The sequence below is a fragment of the Tachyglossus aculeatus genome, chromosome 5, assembly GCF_015852505.1.
Source record: "Tachyglossus aculeatus isolate mTacAcu1 chromosome 5, mTacAcu1.pri, whole genome shotgun sequence".
Taxonomy (NCBI): domain Eukaryota; kingdom Metazoa; phylum Chordata; class Mammalia; order Monotremata; family Tachyglossidae; genus Tachyglossus; species Tachyglossus aculeatus.
This window is the reverse complement of record NC_052070.1, coordinates 6,795,661-6,816,991: the sequence shown is the minus strand read 5'-3', so window position 1 is coordinate 6,816,991 and position 21,331 is coordinate 6,795,661. Positions and strand designations below refer to the sequence as shown.

The window sequence follows — 21,331 nt, the reverse complement described above, 5'->3', positions numbered from 1 at the left end:
TTTGTTGTCTGTCTCCCCCTTCTAGACTGTGAGCCCACTGTTGGGTAGGGACTGTCTCTATACGTTGCCAGCTTGTACTTCCCAAGCGCTTAGTACAGTGCTCTGCACACAGTAAGCGCTCAATAAATACAATTGATTGATTGATTCTCTTCATTTCTCTTCTTCTATTCTATATATTTTACTTTGTTAATATGTTTTGTTTTGATGTCTGTCTCCCCCTTCTAGACTGTGAGCCCGCTGTCGGGTAGGGACCGTCTCTAGATGTTGCCAACTTGTCCTTCCCAAGCGCTTAGTCCAGTGCTCTGCACACAGGAAGCGCTCAATAAATACGATTGATTGATTCTCTATGCTTGTTTCTTCATATCTACTCTTCCTCCTGCTTACTAATAATAATGATAATGATAATGGTATTTGTTAAGCGCTTATATGTGCCAAGCACAAGGTTGTCCCACGTGGGGCTCCCAGTCTTCATCCCCATTTTAGAGATGAGGGAACTGAGGCACAGAGAAGTGAAGTGACCTGCCCCAAGTCACCCAGCTAGCGAGCGGCGGAGGCGGGATTAGAACTCACATCCTCTGACCCTAAAGCCGGGCTTTTTCCACTAAGCTACGCTGTTTTTCCTGTCCCCCTGCCCCCCTTGCCCCGAAATACTCTATTCCTCCCCCCAAAAAGGCCTCAGGTGAGAAAGACAGTTCAGAAGAGCAACCCTCCAAGGCTACTTACTGAGCGTCACCGTGTCGTTGATCTTGAAGCTACAGAGAACTCTGTCCACGTTACGGGCGTGACGGAACCCGTTTCCTCTCACCACGACTTGAAATGTTTCTGAGGAAAAGGCAACAGAGTTAGAACAAGCAATAGCGATTGTGCTACTTGTTAAACAATCGAGCCATAGTATTTACTGAGCGCTTACTGTAGTAATAATATTAAATTAATTAAATTAAATTAAATTAAAGTAAATTATTTTGTTAATATGTTCTGTTTTGTCGTCCTCCCCCTTCTAGAATGTGAGCCCGTTGTTGGGTAGGGACCATCTCTATATGTTGCTAGCTTGTACTTCCCAAATGCTTAGTACAGTGCTCTGCACACAGTAAGCGCTCAATAAATACAATTGAATCATCATCATCATCATCAATCGTATTTATTGAGCGCTTACTATGTGCAGAGCACTGTACTAAGCGCTTGGGAAGTACAAATTGGCAACATATAGAGACAGTCCCTACCCAACAGTGGGCTCACAGTCTAAAAGGGGGAGACAGAGAACAAAACCAAACATACTAACAAAATAAAATAAATAGGATAGATATGTACAAGTAAAATAAATAAATAAATAGAGTAATAAATATGTACAAACATATATACAAATATACAAATATATAAATTGAATGAATAATAATAATGATCAATCGAGCCATAGTATTTACTGAGCGCTTACTGTAATAATAATAATAATGATGATGATTGTTAAGTGCTTACTATGTGCCAAGCACTGTTCTAAGCGCTGGGGTAGATACACGTTAATCGGGTTGTCAATCAATCAATCAATCAATCAATCGTATTTATTGAGCGCTTACTGTGTGCAGAGCACTGTACTAAGCGCTTGGGAAGTACAAGTTGGCAACATATAGAGACGGTCCCTACCCCAGAGTGGGCTCACAGTTGTCCCATGGGGGGCTCACGGTCTTAATCTCCATTTTACAGATGAGGTAACTGAGGCACGGAGAAGTGAGGTGGCTTGCCCAAAGTCTCACAGCAGACAAGCGGCGGTGGTGGGATTAGAACCCAGGACCTCTGACCCCCAAGCCCGGGTTCTTGCCACTAAGCCACGCTGCTTCTAGGCAGAGCACTGGACTAAGCGTCAATGGTATTTACTGAGTGCCCACTGAACTAAGCGCTTGAGAGGGAATGGGTCTATTTATTATTGTGTTGTCCTCTCCCAAGTGCTTAGTACAGTGCACTGCACCCAGTGAGTGCTCAATAAATCAATCAATCAATCATATTTATTGAGCGCTTACTATGTGCAGAGCACTGTACTAAGCGCTTAAATAAATACAAGTGAATGAATGAGAGGACAATGCTGTAGCGTGGGAAGACACATTCCCTGCCCACAAGGAACTTGAGAAACAGTGTGTCCTAGTGGGAAGAACACAGGTCTCGGAGTCAGAGGACCTGGATTCGAATTCTGACTCTTCCAGTTGTGTGCTGTGTGACCGTGGGCAAGTCGCTTAACATCTCTGCGTCTCACTTTCCTCAGCGGCTTGTAGTAATCTGTGGAGAGGCAGGGAGGCCAGAGGGGAGACTAAGGCAGTAGTTGAGATGCGACAGGAGAATAATAATAATGGCATTTATTAAGCACTTACTATGTGCAAAGCACTGTTCTAAGTGCTGGGGAGGTTATAAAGAGATCAGGTTGTCCCACGGGGGGCTCACAATCTTAATCCCCATTTTACAGATGAGGTAACTGAGGCCCAGAGCAGTTAAGTGATTTGCCCAAAGTCACACAGCTGACAGTTGGTGGAGCCGGGATTCGAACCCATGACCGCTGACTCCAAAGCCCGGGCTCTTTCCACTGAGCCACGCTTGGGTCAATGTGGTGGTTGTTTGGATGGGGAGGAAAGGGTGGATTTTGGAGAGGTTGTGAAGGTAGAACAGACAGGATTTGGTGACAGATCGAATATGTGAGTTTCCTCATCTGGAAAATGGGGATGAAGACTGTGAGCCCCCCGTGGGACAACCTGATCACCTTGTAACCTCCCCAGCGCTTAGAACAGTGCTTTGCATATAGTAAGTGCTTAATAAATGCCATTATTATTATTATTATTTATTTGTGGTATTGTATTTACCAAGCACTTACTACAGTGCTCTGCACACAGTAAGTGCTCAATAAATACAATTGAATGAATGAATGAATGAAGGCCTCAGTGGCTGGCTAGGGTCAGAGCTTCGTAGCAAGGCCTAGTGGAGCGACCCAAGGCTTTTGTTTATTAATTTACTTTTAAATCATATTTTTAGGTGCTTACTCTCTGTCAGGCACTCTATTAAGCACTGGGGTTGGTACAACGTAATGATAACAATAATAATATTATTATATAATAATTATTATATTAATCGATCAATCAATCGTATTTATTGAGCGCTTACTGTGTGCAGAGCACTGTACTAAGCGCTTGGGAAGTACAAGCTGGCAACATATAGAGACAGTCCCTACCCAACAGTGGGCTCACAGTCTAAATGGTATATTATCATCATCATCATCAATTGTATTCATTGAGCGCTTACTATGTGCAGAGCACTGTACTAAGCGCTTGGGAAGTACAAATTGGCAACATATAGAGACGGTCCCTACCCAACGGTGGGTTCACAGTCTAAAAGGGGGAGACAGGGAACAAAACCAAACATACTAACAAAATAAAATAAATAGAATAGATAGGTACAAGTAAAATAAATAAATAAATAAATAAATAGAGTAATAAATATGTACAAACATATATACATATATACAGGTGCTGTGGGGAAGGGAAGGAGGTAAGATGGGGGGGATGGAGAGGGGGACGAGGGGGTATATATGGTATAATAATGGCTTATTATGGTATAATAATAATAATTGTGGTACTTGTTCATTCATTCAATTATATTTATCATTCATAATAATAATTAATAATCATTACGGTATTTTTTAAGTGCTTATTATGTGCCAAGCACTGTTCTAAGCGCTAGGATAGCTACAAGGTCATCAGGTTGTCCCATGTGGGGCTCACGGTCTTAATCCCCATTTTCCAGATGAGGGAACTGAGGCACAGAGACGTGAAATGACTTGCACAAGGTCACACAGCAGACAATACCAATAATCATAAATATGGTATTTGTTGAGCGCTTATGTGCCAGGCACTGTTCTAAGCGTTGTGGATACAAGCAAATCAGGTTGGACACAGTCCCTGCCCCACGTGGGGCTCAGGGACTCAATCTTAGCACAGTGCTTTGCACACAGTAAGTACTTAATAAATACGATTGAATGGATACCCATTTTACAGATGAGGTGAGGCACAGAAAATTGATTTGCCCAAGGTCACACAACAGACAAGGGGCAGAGCCCGGATTAGAACGCACCACCTCCTAACTCCCAGCCCTGTGCTGCTCTGTTCACAACGCCAAGGTGCTTCCCCCTTTTACAGGAGAGGAAACTGAGGCATATAGAAGTTAAATGACTTGTCCAAGGTCACCCAGCAGATGTTTCGGGGAGTCAGGATTAGGTCCCAGGACCTTCTGTCTCCCAGGCCCGGGCTCTAGCCACTAGGAAACCCTTCTTCTCATTATTTTATTTTATTTTATTTTATGTTATTAATGATGGGCATATAGCTATAATTCTATTTATTTGCTCCGTATTGGTATAGCGTCATAATAACAATGGTGAAATTTGGTTTCCCTTGTTTTATTCTTTTTAAATGGTATTTGTTAAGCGTGTACTATGTGTCAAGCTCTGTCTGAAGCGCTGGGGTAGCTTGAAGGCTGTCAGGTTATGTCTCATAAGGGGCTCACAGTCTTCATCCCCATTTTATAGATGAGGGAACTGAGGCGCAGAAAAATGAAGTGACTAAAAAAAACCCTTAAATCGGTTCACTTTCTATTTTATTTCATGTTTTATAATGCTATTATAATTATAGTAATAATTATTATAATATAGTGATATATTAGTAATATAGTACAAGTATACAATATATACAAGTAATATAGTACTTGTTATAATGCTATAATAACTATAGTAATAATTATTTTAATAGAGTGATAATGATGGTACTTGTTACAATGCTATAATAATTATAGTAATAAGTATTTTAATAGTGATAATTATGGTACTTGTTATAATTCTATAATAATTATAGTAATAATTATTTTAATAGAGTGATAATTATGGTACTTGTTATAATGCTATAATAATTATAATAATAATTATTATTATTATTAAGAAGCAGCGTGGCTCATTGGAAAGAGCCCGGGCTTTGGAGTCAGAGGTCATGGGTTCAAATCCCGGCTCCGCCAATTGTCAGCTGTGTGACTTTGGGCAAGTCACTTAACTTCTCTGGGCTTCAGTTACCTGATCTGTAAAATGGGGATTAAGACTGTGAGCCCCAAGTGGGACAATCTGATCACCTTGTATCCTCCCCAGAGCTTAGAACAGTGCTTTGCACATAGTAAGCGCTTAACAAATGCCATCATCATCATTTATTCTGACCGTTTTGACACCTGTCCACATGTTTTCTTTCGTTGTCTGTCTCCCCCTTCTAGACTGTGAGCCCGTCTTTGAGCAGGGACCACCTCTATATGTTGCCCACTTGTACTTCCCAAGCGCTTAGTACAGTCCTCTGCACACAGTAAGCGCTCAATAAATACAGTTGAATGAATCTGATTATCCCGATCACTCACCGCTTAGCACACACTTAAGCAATGCTACAATTATTGTAAATATCATCTACCAGATTAATTCCACAACTATATTTGTTGGTTGAGAAAGTCATTCAAGGGTATTTTAACCTTGCTCCTTGCACTAATAGTTTACTATGTGCCAAGCACTGTACTAAGCAGTCAATCATATTTATTGAGAGCCTACTGTGTGCAGAACACTGTACTAAGCGCTTGGGAGAGGACAATAGAACAATAAGCGAACACATTCCCTGCCCACAACGAGCTGACGGTATAGAAGGGGAGACAGGCATGAAGAGAAATAAATAAATTTGGGATATGGATGTAAGTGGTGTGGGGCTGGGAGGGGGGGATTTTATTTTATTTATAAAGGCATTTATTAAGCGCTTACTATGTGCAAAGCACTGTTCTAAGCACCGGGGAGGTTACAAGGTGATCAGGTTGTCCCACGTGGGGCTCACAGTCCTAATCCCCATTTTACAGATGATGGAGCTGAGGCCCAGGGAAGTGAAGTGACTTGCCCAAAGTCACCCAGCTGACAATTGGCGGAGCCGGGATTTGAACCCATGACCTCTGCCTCCAAAGCCTGGGCTCTTTCCACTGAGCCACGCTGCTTCTCAATGAATAAAGGGGGTAAGTCAGGGTGACGCAGAAGGGAGTGGGGGATGAGGAAAAGTGGGGCTTAGTCAGGGAAGGCCTCTGGGAGGAGTGGGCCTTCGATAATAATAATAATAATAATGGCATTTATTAAGCGCTTACTATGTGCAAAGCACTGTTCTAAGCGCTGGGGAGGTTACAAGGTGATCAGGTTGTCCCACAGGGGGCTCACAGTCTTAATCCCCATTTTACAGTTGAGGTAACTGAGGCCCAGAGAAGTGAAGTGACTTGCCCAAAGTCACACAGCTGACAATTGGAGGAGCCGGGTTTTGAACCCATGAACTCTGACTCCAAAGCCCGGGCTCTTTCCACTGAGCCACAAGGCTTTGAAGGAGGGGAGTCACTGTCTGTGGCAGTGAGCCCGCTGTTGCGTAGGTACCGTCTCTCTATGTTGCCAACTTCTACTTCCCAAGCGCCTAGTACAGTGCTCTGCACACGGTAAGCGCTCAATAAATACGATTGAATGAATGAATGAATGAATTTGAGGATGGAAAAGAAGCAAAGTGGCTTAGTGGCCAGAGCCCGGGCCTGAGAGTCAGAGGACAAGGGTTCTAATCCTGACTCCGCCAATTGTCAGCTGGGTGACTTTGGGCCAGTCGCTTCACTTCTCTGTGCCTCAGTGACCTCATCTGTAAAATGGGGTTGAAGACTGAGAGCCCCCCAGTGGGACAACCTGATCACCTTGTAACCTCCCCAGCATTTAGAACAGTGCTTTGAGCATAGTAAGCACTTAATAAATGCCATCATCATTATTATTATTATTCCAGTGCTTGGAACAGAGTAAGCGCTTAACAAATAATAATAATAATAATAGTAATAATGATGATGGCACTTATTAAGCGCTTACTATGTGCAAAGCATCCTTATTATTAAGGTGTTCCAGGCCAGAGGCAGAACTGAGTACCCGTTCTCTCACTCCTTTATTTTTGAGCCTATTTGTGCTCTTTCCAGAAGTTCATCATTTTCCTGCATCAGCCTTCTCTCTGATCTCCCATCCTCTTGTCTCTCCCCACTTCAATCCATACTTCATGCTGCTGCCCGGATAGTCTTTGTCCAGAAACGTTCTGGGCATGTTCCTCCCCTCCTCAAAAATCTCCAGTGGCTCCCAATCAATCTGCGCATCAGGCAGAAACTCCTCACCCTGGGCTTCAAGGCTGTCCATCCATCCATCCATCCCCTCTCCCCCTCCTCCCTCACCTCCCTTCTGTCCTTGTCCAGCCCAGCCCGCACCCTCCGCTCCTCCGCCGCTAATCTCCTCACTGTACCTCGTTCTCGCCTGTCCCGCCATCGACCCCCAGCCCACATCATCCCCCGGGCCTGGAATGCCCCCAATCCCTCTGCCCACCCGCCAAGCTAGCTCTCTTCCTCCCTTCAAGGCCCTACTGAGAGCTCACCTCCTCCAGGAGGCCTTCCCACACTCAGCCCCTTCCTTCCTCTCCCCCTCATCCCCCTCTCCATCCTCCCCATTTTACCTCCTTCCCTTCCCCACAGCACCTGTATCATCATCATCATCATCATCATCATCAATAGTATTTATTGAGCGCTTACTATGTGCAGAGCACTGTACTAAGCGCTTGGGAAGTACAAATTGGCAACATATACAGTCCCTACCCAACAGTGGGCTCACAGTCTAAAAGGGGGAGACAGAGAACAAAACCAAACATACTAACAAAATAAAATAGAATAGATATGTAGAAATAAATTAAATAAATAAATAAATAGAGTAAAAAAATATGTACAAACATATATACATATATACAGGTGCTGTGGGGAAGGGAGGGAGGTAAGATGGGGGGATGGAGAGGGGGACGAGGGGGAGAGGAAGGAAGGGGCTCAGTCTGGGAAGGCCTCCTGGAGGAGGTGAGCTCTCAGCAGGGCCTTGAAGGGAGGAAGAGAGCTAGCTTGGCGGATGGGCAGAGGGACTGGGGGCATTCCAGGCCCGGGGGATGACGTGGGCCGGGGCCCACGTATATGTATGTTTGTACATATTTATTACTCTATTTATTTATTTATTTATTTTACTTGTAGCTATCTATTCTATTTATTTTATTTTGTTAGTGTGTTTGGTTTTGTTCTCTGTCTCCCCCTTTTAGACTGTGAGCCCACCGTTGGGTAGGGACTGTCTCTATATGTTGCCGACTTGTACTTCCCAAGCACTTAGTCCAGTGCTCTGCACACAGTAAGCACTCAATAAATACGATAGATTGATTCCTCTCCCTCACAGCCTTCCTTTCCCTTCCTCAGGGCCTCAATCTCTGTCTCCGCTTTTTTTTTCCCGCCTTTCCTTTCTCCAAGGCCTGCCCACCTCCCAGAAATTCCCCTGCCCTCTCCCCAGGGCGACCCCCACCCAAAAAGATTGATTTCGGGCCCGAACAGCCCTCGCTGAGCGTGCTGTTCTACCTCCAAACTGGGGCCTCCTTTAACTTTCCAGAGGTCAGCATTCCACCTCCCTTCCTTTCCTCAGTTTCTCCCCAGGTGGGAGAAGGGGAGAAAATCCATGTCGATGAGGCCAAACTTCCGCAGCTGCAGAGCGGAGAATCCCAGATGGCCCCGGTTCCTTTGTTCGCCTTTCCTTGACCCTGGATCTCGAGGGGATGATTTAAAGCGGCTGAAAATCCGCCCTGTCCCAGTGGGAAAACTAAGGGAGGGGTGGCGTCTAAGATACAGAAGCAGCATGGCCGTGCTTGGGAGTCAGAGGTCATGGGTTCTAATCCCGGCTCCGCCCCTTGTCTGCTGTGTGACCTTGGGCGAGTCGCTTCGCTTCTCTGGGCCTCAGTGACCTCATCTGTCAAATGGGGATTGAGACTGTGAGCCCCAAGGGGGACAGGGACTGTGTCCGACCCGATTTGTTGTGTCCATCCCGGAACTTAGTACAGTGCCTGGCACGTGGTAAATGCTTAATGAATGTCATAATAATTATAATAACAGTAATGGCATTTATTAAGCGCTTACTATGTGTGAAGCACTGTTCTAAGCGCTGGGGAGGTAACAAGGTGATCAGGTTGTCCCACGGTGGGGCTCACAGTCTTCATCCCCATTTTACAGAGGGGGTCACTGAGGCCCAGAGAAGAGAAGTGACTTGCCCAAAGTCACACAGCTGACAATTGGCGGAGCTGGGATTTGAACCCATGACCTCTGACTCCAAAGCCCAGGTTCTTGGAGAAGCAGCGTGGCTCAGTGGAAAGAGCACGGGCTTTGGAGTCAGAGGTCATGGGTTCGAATCCCGGCTCCACCACTTGTCAGCTGTGGGGCCTTGGGCAAACCACATAACTTCTCTGTGCCTCAGTTACCTCATCTGTAAAGTGGGATTAAGACTGTGAGCCCCACATGGGACAACCTGATCACCTTGTATCCCCCAGCGCTTAGAACAGTGCTTTGCACATAGTAAGCACTTAATAAATGCCATTATTATTGTTATTATTATTATTATTTCCACTGAGCCACGCTGCTTCCCATAATTATCATTATCATTATTATTATGAGAGGTTGAGAAGTAGCGTGGCCTAGTGGATAGAGCTCCGGATTGGGAGTCAGAAGGTCACGGGTTCTAATTCTGACTCCACGCCTTGTCTGCTGTGTGGCCTTGGGCAAGTCACTTCCATCTCTGGGCCTCAGTTCCCTCATCTGTCAAATGGGGATTGAGACCAGGAGCTCCATGTGGGACAGGGACTGTGTCCAACCCGATTTGCTTGTGTCCGCCCCAGAGCTTAGTACAGTGCCTGGCACACGGTAAAAACTTAACAAATACCAACGTTGTGATGATGATGATTATTATCTAGCTCAGAACTTAGAACAGAGCCTGGAATATAATAATAATAATAATAATAATAATAATAATAATAAGGCATTTGTTAAGTGCTTACTATGTGCAAAGCACTGTTCTAAGCGCTAAAGGGGGATACAAGGTGATCAGGTTGTCCCACGTGGGGCTCAGAGTCTTAATCCCCATTTTACAGATGAGGGAACTGAGGCACAGAGAAGTTAAGTGACTTAGTAAGTGCTTTATAAATACAGTGCTTTGTTGTCTGTCTTCCCCATCTAGACTGTGAGCCTGTTGTTGGATAGGGACCGTCTCTATGTTTCCTGATTTGTACTTCCCAAGCACTTAGTACAGTGCTCTCACACAGTAAGCGCTCAATAAATAGCATTGAATAAATGAATGAATGAAATACAGGCAGTGTCCCCCTCCGAGTGCTCAGTACAGGGATTAGAACCCAGGTTCTTCTAACTCCCAGGCCTGTTCTCTAACAACTAGGCCACAATATTTGCTCCTTGGTAACTTAGTACCCATCACGTAGAACAGTGCTTTGCATATAATAATAATAATAATAATGACATTTATTAAGCGCTTACTATGTGCCAAGCACTGTTCTAAGCACTGGGGAGGTTACAAGGTAATCAGGTTGTCCCACGGGGGGCTCACAGTCTTAATCCCCATTTTACAGATCAGGGAACTGAGGGTCAGAGAAGTGAAGTGACTTGCCCAGTCACACAGCTGACAATTGGCGGAGCCGGGATTTGAACCCATGACCTCTGAGTCCAAAGCCCAGGCTCTTTTCCACTGAGCCACGCTGCTTCTCATAGTAAGTGCTTATTATATATACATAGTAAGTGCTTAATAAATGCCATCATTATTATTATAGTAAGTGCTTAACAAATACCATATTATTGTTATAGTAAGTGCTTAACAAATACCATAATTATTAGTAACGCCAAGGCTTCACTGGCAGAATAATAATAATGATGGTATTTGTTAAGCGCTTACTATGTGCCAAGCACTGTTCTAAGCGCTGGGGTAAATAAAAGGTAATCAGATTGTCCCACTGTGGGGCTCACAGTCTTAATCCCCATTTGACAGATGAGGTAACTGAGGCACAGAGAAGTGAAGTGGCTTGCCCAAAGTCACACAGCTGACAATTGGCAGAGCTGGGATTTGAACCCATGACCTCTGACTCCAAAACCCGGGCTCTTTTCCACTGAGCCACGCTGCTTCTCATAGTAAGCGCTTACTATGTATACATAATAAGCGCTTAATAAATGCCATCATTATTATTATAGTAACTGCTTAACAAATACCATAATTATTAGTAACTCTAAGGCTTCACTGGCAGAATAATAATAATGATGGTATTTGTTAAGCGCTTACTATGTGCCAAGCACTTTTCTAAACACTGGGGTAGATGCAAGGTAATCAGGTTGTCCCACTGTGGGGCTCACAGTCTTAATCCCCATTTGACAGATGAGGTAACTGAGGCCCAGAGAAGTGAAGTGACTTGCCCAAAGTCACACAACTAAGTGGCAGAGCCGGGATTAGAACCCACGGCCTCTGACTCTCAAGCCCGGGCTCTTTCCGCTAAGCTACGCTGCTTTTATATGTATATATGTTTGTACGTATTTATTACTCTATTTATTTATTTATTTTACTTGTACATATCTATTCTATTTATTTTATTTTGTTAATATGTTTTGTTTTGTTCTCTGTCTCCCCCTTCTAGACTGTGAGCCCACCGTTGGGTAGGGACCATCTCTAGATGTTGCCAACTTGGACTTCCCAAGCGCTTAGTACAGTGCTCTGCACACAGCAAGCGCTCAATAAAAACGATTGATTGATTGATTGATTTTAGCGGGGGTTTTGAAGATGGGGGAGCGATTGTCACTTAGCTGTGAAGAGGGAAGGAAATTTCAGGTGTTGAGAGAGAGATGGAGAAAGAAGAGACAGAGAGAGACAGAGAGAGAAGAGAGAAAGAGAGAGATGAAATGGAGGCCCAGGGAGAATCAATCAATCAATCAGTTGTATTTATTGAGCGCTTACTGTGTGCAGAGCACTGTGCTAAGAGAAGATTGGCTTTCCAGTAGCCGAGGGTGCGGGATGGGTTGGAGGAGGAGTGAAGGAGTGAAGACTGTGAGCCCACTGTTGGGTAGGGACTGTCTCTATATGTTGCCAACTTGTACTTCCCAAGCGCTTAGTACAGTGCTCTGCACACAGTAAGCGCTCAATAAATATGATTGATTATGAAGGGAGATGAGGTAGAACGGGGAGAGGGGATGGACGGCCTTAAATCCAAGGGTGATGAGTTTCTGTCTGATTCTACCTGTATATATGTATATATACCTGTATATATGTATATATGTTTGTACATATTTATTACTCTATTTATTTATTTATTTATTTTACTTGTACATATCTGTTCTATTTATTTTATTTTGTTAGTCTGTTTGGTTTTGTTCTCTGTCTCCCCCTTTTAGCCTGTGAGCCCCTGTTGGGTAGGGAACGTCTCTATATGTTGCCAAATTGTATTTCCCGAGCGCTTAGTACAGTGCTCTGCACACAGTAAGCGCTCAATAAATACGATTGATGATGATGGTTGTGCATATCTATTCTATTCATGTGCCGTGCTTTATAGGGCTGAAGATATAGCTTTGGGGACTGTATCGTTCATTCATTCATATTTATTTATTGAGCACTGCATTAAGCATTTGGGAATAGGATACTATATAGTATATTACACTATAGTATTGTATTATATAGTATAGTATTCTTACCTCCTTCCCTTCCCCACAGCACCTGTATATATGTATAGAAGTTTGTACATATTTATCACTCTATTTATTTATTTTACTTGTACCTATCTATTCTATTTATTTTATTTTGTTAGTATGTTTGGTTTTGTTCTCTTGTCTCCCCCTTCTAGACTGTGAGCCCACTGTTGGGTAGGGACTGTCTCTATACGTTGCCAGCTTGTACTTCCCAAGCGCTTAGTCCAGTGCTCTGCACACAGTAAGCGCTCAATAAATACGATTGATTGATTGATTGATTGATTTTATTTTGTTAGTATGTTTGGTTTTGTTCTCTGTCTCCCCCTTTTAGCCTGTGAGCCCCCTGTTGGGTAGGGACCGTCTCTCTATGTTGCCGACTTGTACTTCCCAAGCGCTTAGTCCAGTGCTCTGCACACAGTAAGCGCTCAATAAATACGATTGATGATGATGTTAGGTAGGGACCGTCTCTATATGTTGCCAAATTGTACTTCCCAAGCGCTTAGTCCAGTGCTCTGCATGCAGTAAGCGCTCAATAAATACGATTGATTGATTGATTGATTGATTTGGAGGCAGATGGACAACTTTTGGAGGAGCGAGGAAACCCAGGGACACGTGTTTTTCCGAAAACGACCCGGGCAGCGGAGTGAAATTTGGACTGAAGTGGGGAGAGGCTGGAGGCAGGGAGGTCAGCCAGGAGGCTGATGGCGTAGACTGAATATCACCCAGAGAGCTCTTCCGCGGTGATTTCATCCCCGGCAAAAATGTCTGAACATCTCCGAAGGGAGAGGCCCTTGTTTTCCCAATGACTTTTCCAGATGGATCCGGAGTTTCCCGCCAGTAATCACCTCACTGGACGTCGAGAACGCCCAAGGAGACGCAGTTCTGGACCCCCAAATATCCTCAGTCACCCGCCCACGCGTCCCCGACCCCTCAAATATACAGACGAGGATGGGGGGCATCCCGTCTTCCACTCACCTCCTGCGCAAATGTTCGAAGGTTCGGCAGCAAGAATCTCTATGCAGGATTTCTTCAAAATCTGGGACGCAAAGAAGTATTTGACATTTAGTGACGGCACTAAATTTTGCTGGGAAAGAGGCCTAACGAGGGGAAAATGTCATTAAATAACTATGTGTTGTTAACCTGGTAACCTGATAATAGCAGCGTGGCTCGGCGGAAAGAGCCGGGGCTTTGGAGTAAGAGGTCACGGGTTCAAATCCCGGCTCCACCACTTGTCAGCTGGGTGACTTTGGGCAAGTCACTTCACTTCTCTGGGCCTCAGTGACCTCATCTGGAAAATGGGGATTAAGACTGTGAGCACCCCCGTGGAACAACCTGATCACCTTGTAAATGCCCCAGCACTTAGAACAGTGCTTTGCATATAGTAAGCGCTTAATTTTTTTACTGGAATTTATTAATAAGTGCTTAATTATTAATTATTATTATTATTATTAATGGCTTAATAAATGCCGTCATTGTCCAACTTGGTTTGTGTATACCCCTGCGCTTAGTACGGTGCCTAGTACTTAGTAAGCACTTAGCACATACCACAATTATTGTCATTATTGTTATATGGCACTTTGTCAGAGGACGAGTTCTAATCCCGGCTCCTCCGCTTGTCTGCTGTGTGACCTTGGGCAAGCCACTTAACCTCTCTGTGCCTCAGTTCCCTCATCTGGAAAATGGGGATGAAGACTGGGAGCCCCACGTGGGACAAACTGATTACCTTGTATCTACCCCAGCGCTTAGACCATTATTATTATTATTATTATTATTATTATTATTATTATTATTATTATTATTATTACTCTTTATTTATTTATTTATTTATTTATTCATTTATTTATTTATTTATTTTACTTGTACAAATCCATTCTATTTATTTTATTTTGTTAGTATGTTTGTTTTTGTTCTCTGTCTCCCCCTTTTAGACTGTGAGCCCACTGGTGGGTAGGGACTGTCTCTATCTGTTGCCAACTTGGACTTCCCAAGCGCTTAGTACAGTGCTCTGCACACAGTAAGCTCTCAATAAATACGATTGATGATGATGATGACTGTCTCTATATGTTGCCAACTTGGACTTCCCAAGCGCTTAGTCCAGTGCTCTGCACACAGTAAGCTCTCAATAAATACGATTGATTGATTGATTGATTAGTCCAGTGCTTGGAACATAGTAAGTGCTTAACAAATGCCGCAATAATAATAATAACAAGACACTCCTGCCGCTGACCTAGTGAAAAGAGCCTGGGGTTGTGTAGTGCTTAGCACAGTGCACAACAAGTGTTCAATAAATACAACTGCATGAATGAATGAATGTATTCACCCCACTGCTTAATGTAGTGGGTACATAGTGTGTGCAAACTATGTGTACATCATTATTATCATTATATTATTACTATGTCATCATCATCATATGGACATTAAGTGCTTAGTACAGTGCTCTGCACACAGTAAGTGCTCAATAAATACGATTAAATGAATAAATGCTATGGGGCTGGGGGTGGGGTGAATATCAAAGTACTTTCAGGGACAATATCAAAGCACTTTAAGGGAGACAGACCCACGGGGACTGGTGATGTTGAAGGGTGCAGTGACACACAGTAAGCGCTTAACAAATCATCATCATCATCAATCGTATTTATTGAGCGCTTACTATGTGCAGAGCACTGTACTAAGCGCTTGGGAAGTACAAATTGGCAACATCTAGAGACAGTCCCTACCCACCAGTGGGCTCACAGTCTAAAAGGGGGAGACAGAGAACAAAACCAAACATATTAACAAAATAAAATAAATAGAATAGATATGTACAAGTAAAATAAATAAGAGCCCGGGCTTTGGAGTCAGAGGTCATAGGTTCGAATCCCGGCTCTGCCACTTGTCAGCTGTGTGGCTTTGGGCAAGTCACTTCACTTCTCTGTGCCTCAGTTCCCTCATCTGTAAAATGGGGATGAAGACTGTGAGCCCCACGTGGGACAACCTGGTTACCTTGCATCTATCCCAGCGCTTAGAACAGTCCTTGGCACATAGTAAGTGCTTACCATTCATTCAATCATATTTATTGAGCGCTTACTGTGTACAGAGCACTGTACTAAGCGCTTGGGAACTACAAGTTGGCAACATATAGAGACTGTCCCTACCCAACAACAAATATCATCATTATTATTATTATTATTAGAGTCTGGACGGGAAGACAGACATTAAGAGAAATAAATGAATTCTGGATGCAGACACAATAATAATAATAATGATGGCATTTATTAAGCGCTTGCTATGGGCAAAGCACTGTTCTAAGCGCTGGGGAGGTTACAAGGAGATCAGGTTGTCCCACGGGGGGCTCACAGTCTTAATCCCCATTTTACAGATCAGGCAACCGAGGCCCAGAGAAGTGAAGTGACTTGCCCAAAGTCACACAACTGACAATTGGCAGAGCTGGGATTTGAACCCATGACCCCTGACTCCAAAGCCTGGGCTCTTTCCACTGAGACACGCTGTCCTGTGGGGCTCACCGTAGGGTGAACGCCACATTCCTGAAGGGCATGGTTTATCAATCAATAATAAATCTAGGACACCTCATGGGTACAGAATAATTGTAGTATTGTTAAACCTTTACAGCACTGTACTAAGCGCTGGGGTGGATAATAATGATAATAGTAATAATGATGGCATTTATTAAGCGCTTACTATGTGCCAAGCACTGTTCTAAGCGCTGGGGAGGTTACAAGGTGATCAGGTTGTCCCACGGGGGGCTCACATTAATCCCCATTTTACAGATGAGGTAACTGAGGCCCAGAGAAGTGAAGCAACTTGCCCAAAGTCACACAGCTGACAATTGGCAGAGCCGGGATTTGAACCCATGACATCTGACTCCAAAGCCCATGCTCTTTCCACTGAGCCACGCTGCTTCTCTACAAGCAGATACAAGCACATCAGGTTGGACACAGCCCCCATCCCGCATGGGGCTCACAGTTTCAATCCCCCTTTTCCAGATGAGATAACTGAGGCCCAGAGAAGTGAAGTGACTCGTCCAAGGTCACCCAGCAGATTAGCGGTGGATGTGGGATTAGAACCCGTGACCTTCTCACTGCCAGGCCTGGGCTCTAGCCGCTAGGCCACACTGCTTCTCTGGCCTAATGGCAAGGGCACAGACCTAGAAATCAGAGGACCTGGGTTCTAATCACAGACTGTAAGTTCACTATATGCAGGGAATGTCTCTGTTATATCGTTATATATATTGTTGTTTTATATATATATATATCAATCGTATATTGTTATACGATTGATTGATTGATTGATTGATTATAGTGTACTCTCCCAAGTGCTTGGTACAGTGTTCTGCACCCAGTAAGTGCTCAACAAATATGATTGACTGACTAATCAAGGTCTGCCCTTTGCCAGCCATGTGACCTTGGGCCAGTCACTTTACTTCTCTGTGCCTGTTCCCTCATGATAATAATGATGATGGCATTTATTAAGCACTTACTGTGTGCAAAGCACTGTTCTAAGCGCTGGGGAGGTTACAAGGTGATCAGGTTGTCCCACAGCCTTAACCCCCATTTTACAGATGAGGGAACTGAGGCCCAGAGAAGTGAAGTGCCCACTGTTGGGTAGGGACTGTCTCTAGATGTTGCCAACTTGTACTTCCCAAGCGCTTAGTCCAGTGCTCTGCACACAGTAAGTGCTCAATAAATACGATTGAATGAATGAATGAATGAAGTGACTTGTCCAAAGTCACACAGCTGACAATTGGCTGAGCCGGAATTTGAACCCATGACCTCTGACTCCAAAGCCCGGGCTCTTTCCACTGAGCCACGCTGCTTCGCTGCTTTGTCATTTGTCAAAAGGGGATTCATTACCTTTTCCCTCTCCCCCTTGTCCAATGTGGGGCAAAGTCTGTATCTTATCTGCTTGCTTAGTTGAGCTCAAAGTACTTTTTATGGTATTTAATAATGATGGTATTTATTAAGCACTTACTACGTGCCAAGCACTGTTCTAAGTGCTGGGATAGATACAAGGTGATCAGGTTGTCCCACATGGGGCTCACAATCTTCATCCCCATTTGACAGATGAGGTAACTGAGGCATAGAGAAGTGAAGTGACCTGCCCAAAGTCACACAGCTGACAAGTGGCGGAGCCGGGATTTGAACCCGTGACCTCTGACTCCAAAGCCAGGGCTCTTTCCGCTAATCCACGCTGCTTCTGAATTTGTTCATCACTTACTATGTGCCTGGTAATAGTAATAATAGTAATATTAGCAATATTAATAGCTGGGGTAGTCTGTCTCCCCCTTCTAGACTGTGAGCCCGCTGTTTGGTAGGGACCGTCTTTATATGTTGCCAGCTTGTACTTCCCAAGCACTTAGTACAGTGCCCTGCACACAGTAAGTGCTCAATAAATATGATTGAATGAATGAATGAATGGTAATAGTAGTAATAGTAATATTACTATTAGCAATACTAATAGCTGGGGTAGTCTGTCTCCCCCTTCTAGACCGTGAGCCCACTGTTGGGTAGGGACCGTCTCTATATGTTGCCTGCTTGTACTTCCCAAGCGCTTAGTACAGTGCTCTGCACACAGTAAGTGCTCAATAAATATGATTGAATGAATGAATGGTAATAGTAATAATAATAACAATGACGGCATTTATTAAGCACTTACTATGTGCAAAGCACTGTTCTAAGTGCTGGGGTAGATACAAGTTCATAATAATAATAATAATGGTGGCATTTATTAAGTGCTTATTATGTGCAAAGCACTGTTCTAAGCACTGGGGAAGATACAAGTTCATAACAATAATAATAATAATGATGGAATTTATTAAGTGCTTATTATGTGCAAAGCACTGTTCTAAGCGCTGGGGAAGATACAAGTTCATAATAATAATAATAATGATGGCATTTATTCTAGACTGTGAGCCCACTGTTGGGTAGAGATATGTTGCCAACTTGTCCTTCCCAAGCGCTTAGTACAGTGCTCTGCACACAGTAAGTGCTCAATAAATATGATTGATTGATTGATTGATTGATTTATTAAGCACCTACTATGTGATACTAGTAATAGTAATATTACTATTAGCAATACTAATAACTGGGGTAGATACTAACTAATCAGGTTGGACACAGTCCGTGTCCCACATGGGGCTCAAAATAATAATAATAATAATAATAATAGCAATAATAATAATAATAATAATGGTATTTGTTAAGTGCTTGCCAACTGTCAGGCACTTTACTCAGCACTGGGATGGATCCAAGCAAATCAGGTTGGACACAGTTCCTGTCCCACATAGGGCTCACAATCTCAATCCCCACTTTTACAGATGAGGTAACTGAGGCACAGAGAAATAAAGCAACTTGCCCAAGGTCACACAGCAGACAAGCGGAAGAGCCGGGATTAGAACCCAGGTCCTCCGGGCCCCCAGGCCCCGGTTCTATCCACTAGGCCGCATTACCGCTCTACAGACACCATAATTATTATTATTAGGGAGAAAATGGGTGAATTTAAACACCCCACCCCGGCCCCTCTCCAAAGTTTACAGTCCACCAGATCATAACAGAAGCTTTTATAATGCGTCCAGTCCAACAATAACAAAAGCATTCCTTTTCCCAAGCAATGCATTTGAAACTCGCCCAACTGGACAGATTCCAATTATTGAAACAGAAAAGATGAGGGGAAACTCTCACCCGCCCTATTTTCTAATACCAAACATCAGTTCCATCCTGAAACTCCTTGAAGTTGCATGCGACGCAAAAAAGGAATGAGGCCTTTCTCCCGAAGACAGCGCACGGGGATGGGCGAAATGACCCACTCTTTGATTATTTTCTGAGATTCTGGTTTTCGACGATGGATCTGAGTCGCACGCGAAAGGCCCAGGGGGCTATTAGCCAAAGCTGGTGGTCGGGTCCAGCAGAAATGTCCCGCTCCAAATCCTCAACTAAAACCATCTGTGAGGAAAAAAGCCTCCGGTGAGCTTCCTCCGAGGGCTGGCTCACCGGGATTTTGCTGATCCTACTGGAATTTTTCTGGGTGATCGGAAATACCCAAGGTAGAGGACGCGTCCTGAGCAATGTGGTCTAGTTCATTCATTCAACTGTATTCATTCATTCATTCAATCGCATTTATTGAGCGCTTACTGTACTTGGGAAGTACAAGTTGGCAACGTATAGATACGGTCCCTACCAACAACGAATACCATCATTATCATTATTATTAGAGTCTGGACGGGAAGACAGACATTAAGAGAAATAAATGAATTCTGGATGCAGACGAGGTCTAGTTCATTCATTCGTTCAATTGTATTTATTCATTCATTCATTCAATCGCATTTATTGAGTGCTTACTGTACTTGGGAAGTACAAGTTGGCAACGTATAGATACGGTCCCTACCAACAACGAATACCATCATTATCATTATTATTAGAGTCTGGACGGGAAGACAGATATTAAGAGAAATAAATGAATTCTGGATGCAGACGAGGTCTAGTTCATTCATTCGTTCAATTGTATTTATTCATTCATTCATTCAATCGCACTTATTGAGCGCTTACTGTACTTGGGAAGTACAAGTTGGCAACGTATAGATACGGTCCCTACCAACAACAAATACCATTATTATTATTATTATTATTAGAGTCTGGACGGAAAGACAGACATTAAGAGAAATAAATGAATTCTGGATGCAGACGTGGTCTAGTTCATTCATTCGTTCAATTGTATTTATTCATTCATTCATTCAATCGCATTTATTGAGCGCTTACTGTACTTGGGAAGTACAAGTTGGCAACGTATAGATACGGTCCCTACCAACAACAAATACCTTCATTATTATTATTATTAGAGTCTGGACGGGAAGACAGACATTAAGATAAATAAATGAATTCTGGATGCAGACGTGGTCTAGTTCATTCATTCGTTCAAGTGTATTTATTCCTTCATTCATTCAATCGCATTTATTGAGCGCTTACTGTACTTGGGAAGTACAAGTTGGCAATGTATAGATACGGTCCCTACCAACAACGAATACCATCATTATCATTATTATTAGAGTCTGGACGGGAAGACAGATATTAAGAGAAATAAATGAATTCTGGATGCAGACGTGGTCTAGTTCATTCATTCGTTCAATTGTATTTATTCATTCATTCATTCAATCGCACTTATTGAGCGCTTACTGTACTTGGGAAGTACAAGTTGGCAACGTATAGATACGGTCCCTACCAACAACAAATACCATCATTATTATTATTATTATTATTATTATTAGAGTCTGGACGGAAAGACAGACATTAAGAGAAATAAATGAATTCTGGATGCAGACGTGGTCTAGTTCATTCATTCGTTCAATTGTATTTATTCATTCATTCATTCAATCACATTTATTGAGCGCTTACTGTACTTGGGAAGTACAAGTTGGCAACGTATAGATACGGTCCCTATCAACAACAAATACCATTATTATTATTATTATTATTAGAGTCTGGACGGAAAGACAGACATTAAGAGAAATAAATGAATTCTGGATGCAGACACAATAATAATAATAATAATGGCATTTATTAAGCGCTTACTATGGGCAAAGCACTGTTCTAAGCGCTGGGGAGGTTACAAGGAGATCAGGTTGTCCCACAGGGGGCTCACAGTCTTAATCCCCATTTTAATCCCCATTTTACTGTGTGCAGAGCACTGTACTAAGCGCTTAGGAAGTACAAGTTGGCAACATATAGATACA

The 21,331-nt window shown here is 43.3% G+C and overlaps 1 protein-coding gene across 1 annotated transcript in view; it reads right to left on the bottom strand.

Annotated features, from left to right (window-relative positions):
- Positions 1–21,331, bottom strand: part of ANTXR1 (ANTXR cell adhesion molecule 1) — a 259,626-nt gene that overhangs the window by 149,949 nt on the left and 88,346 nt on the right. Inside the window, exons 9-10 of the mRNA XM_038746895.1 lie at positions 13,585–13,645; positions 724–822 (exon numbers count right to left, since the gene is read on the bottom strand). Of these exons, the coding sequence (XP_038602823.1) occupies positions 724–822; positions 13,585–13,645 (160 nt within the window). The remainder of the gene's footprint in view (positions 1–723; positions 823–13,584; positions 13,646–21,331) is intronic.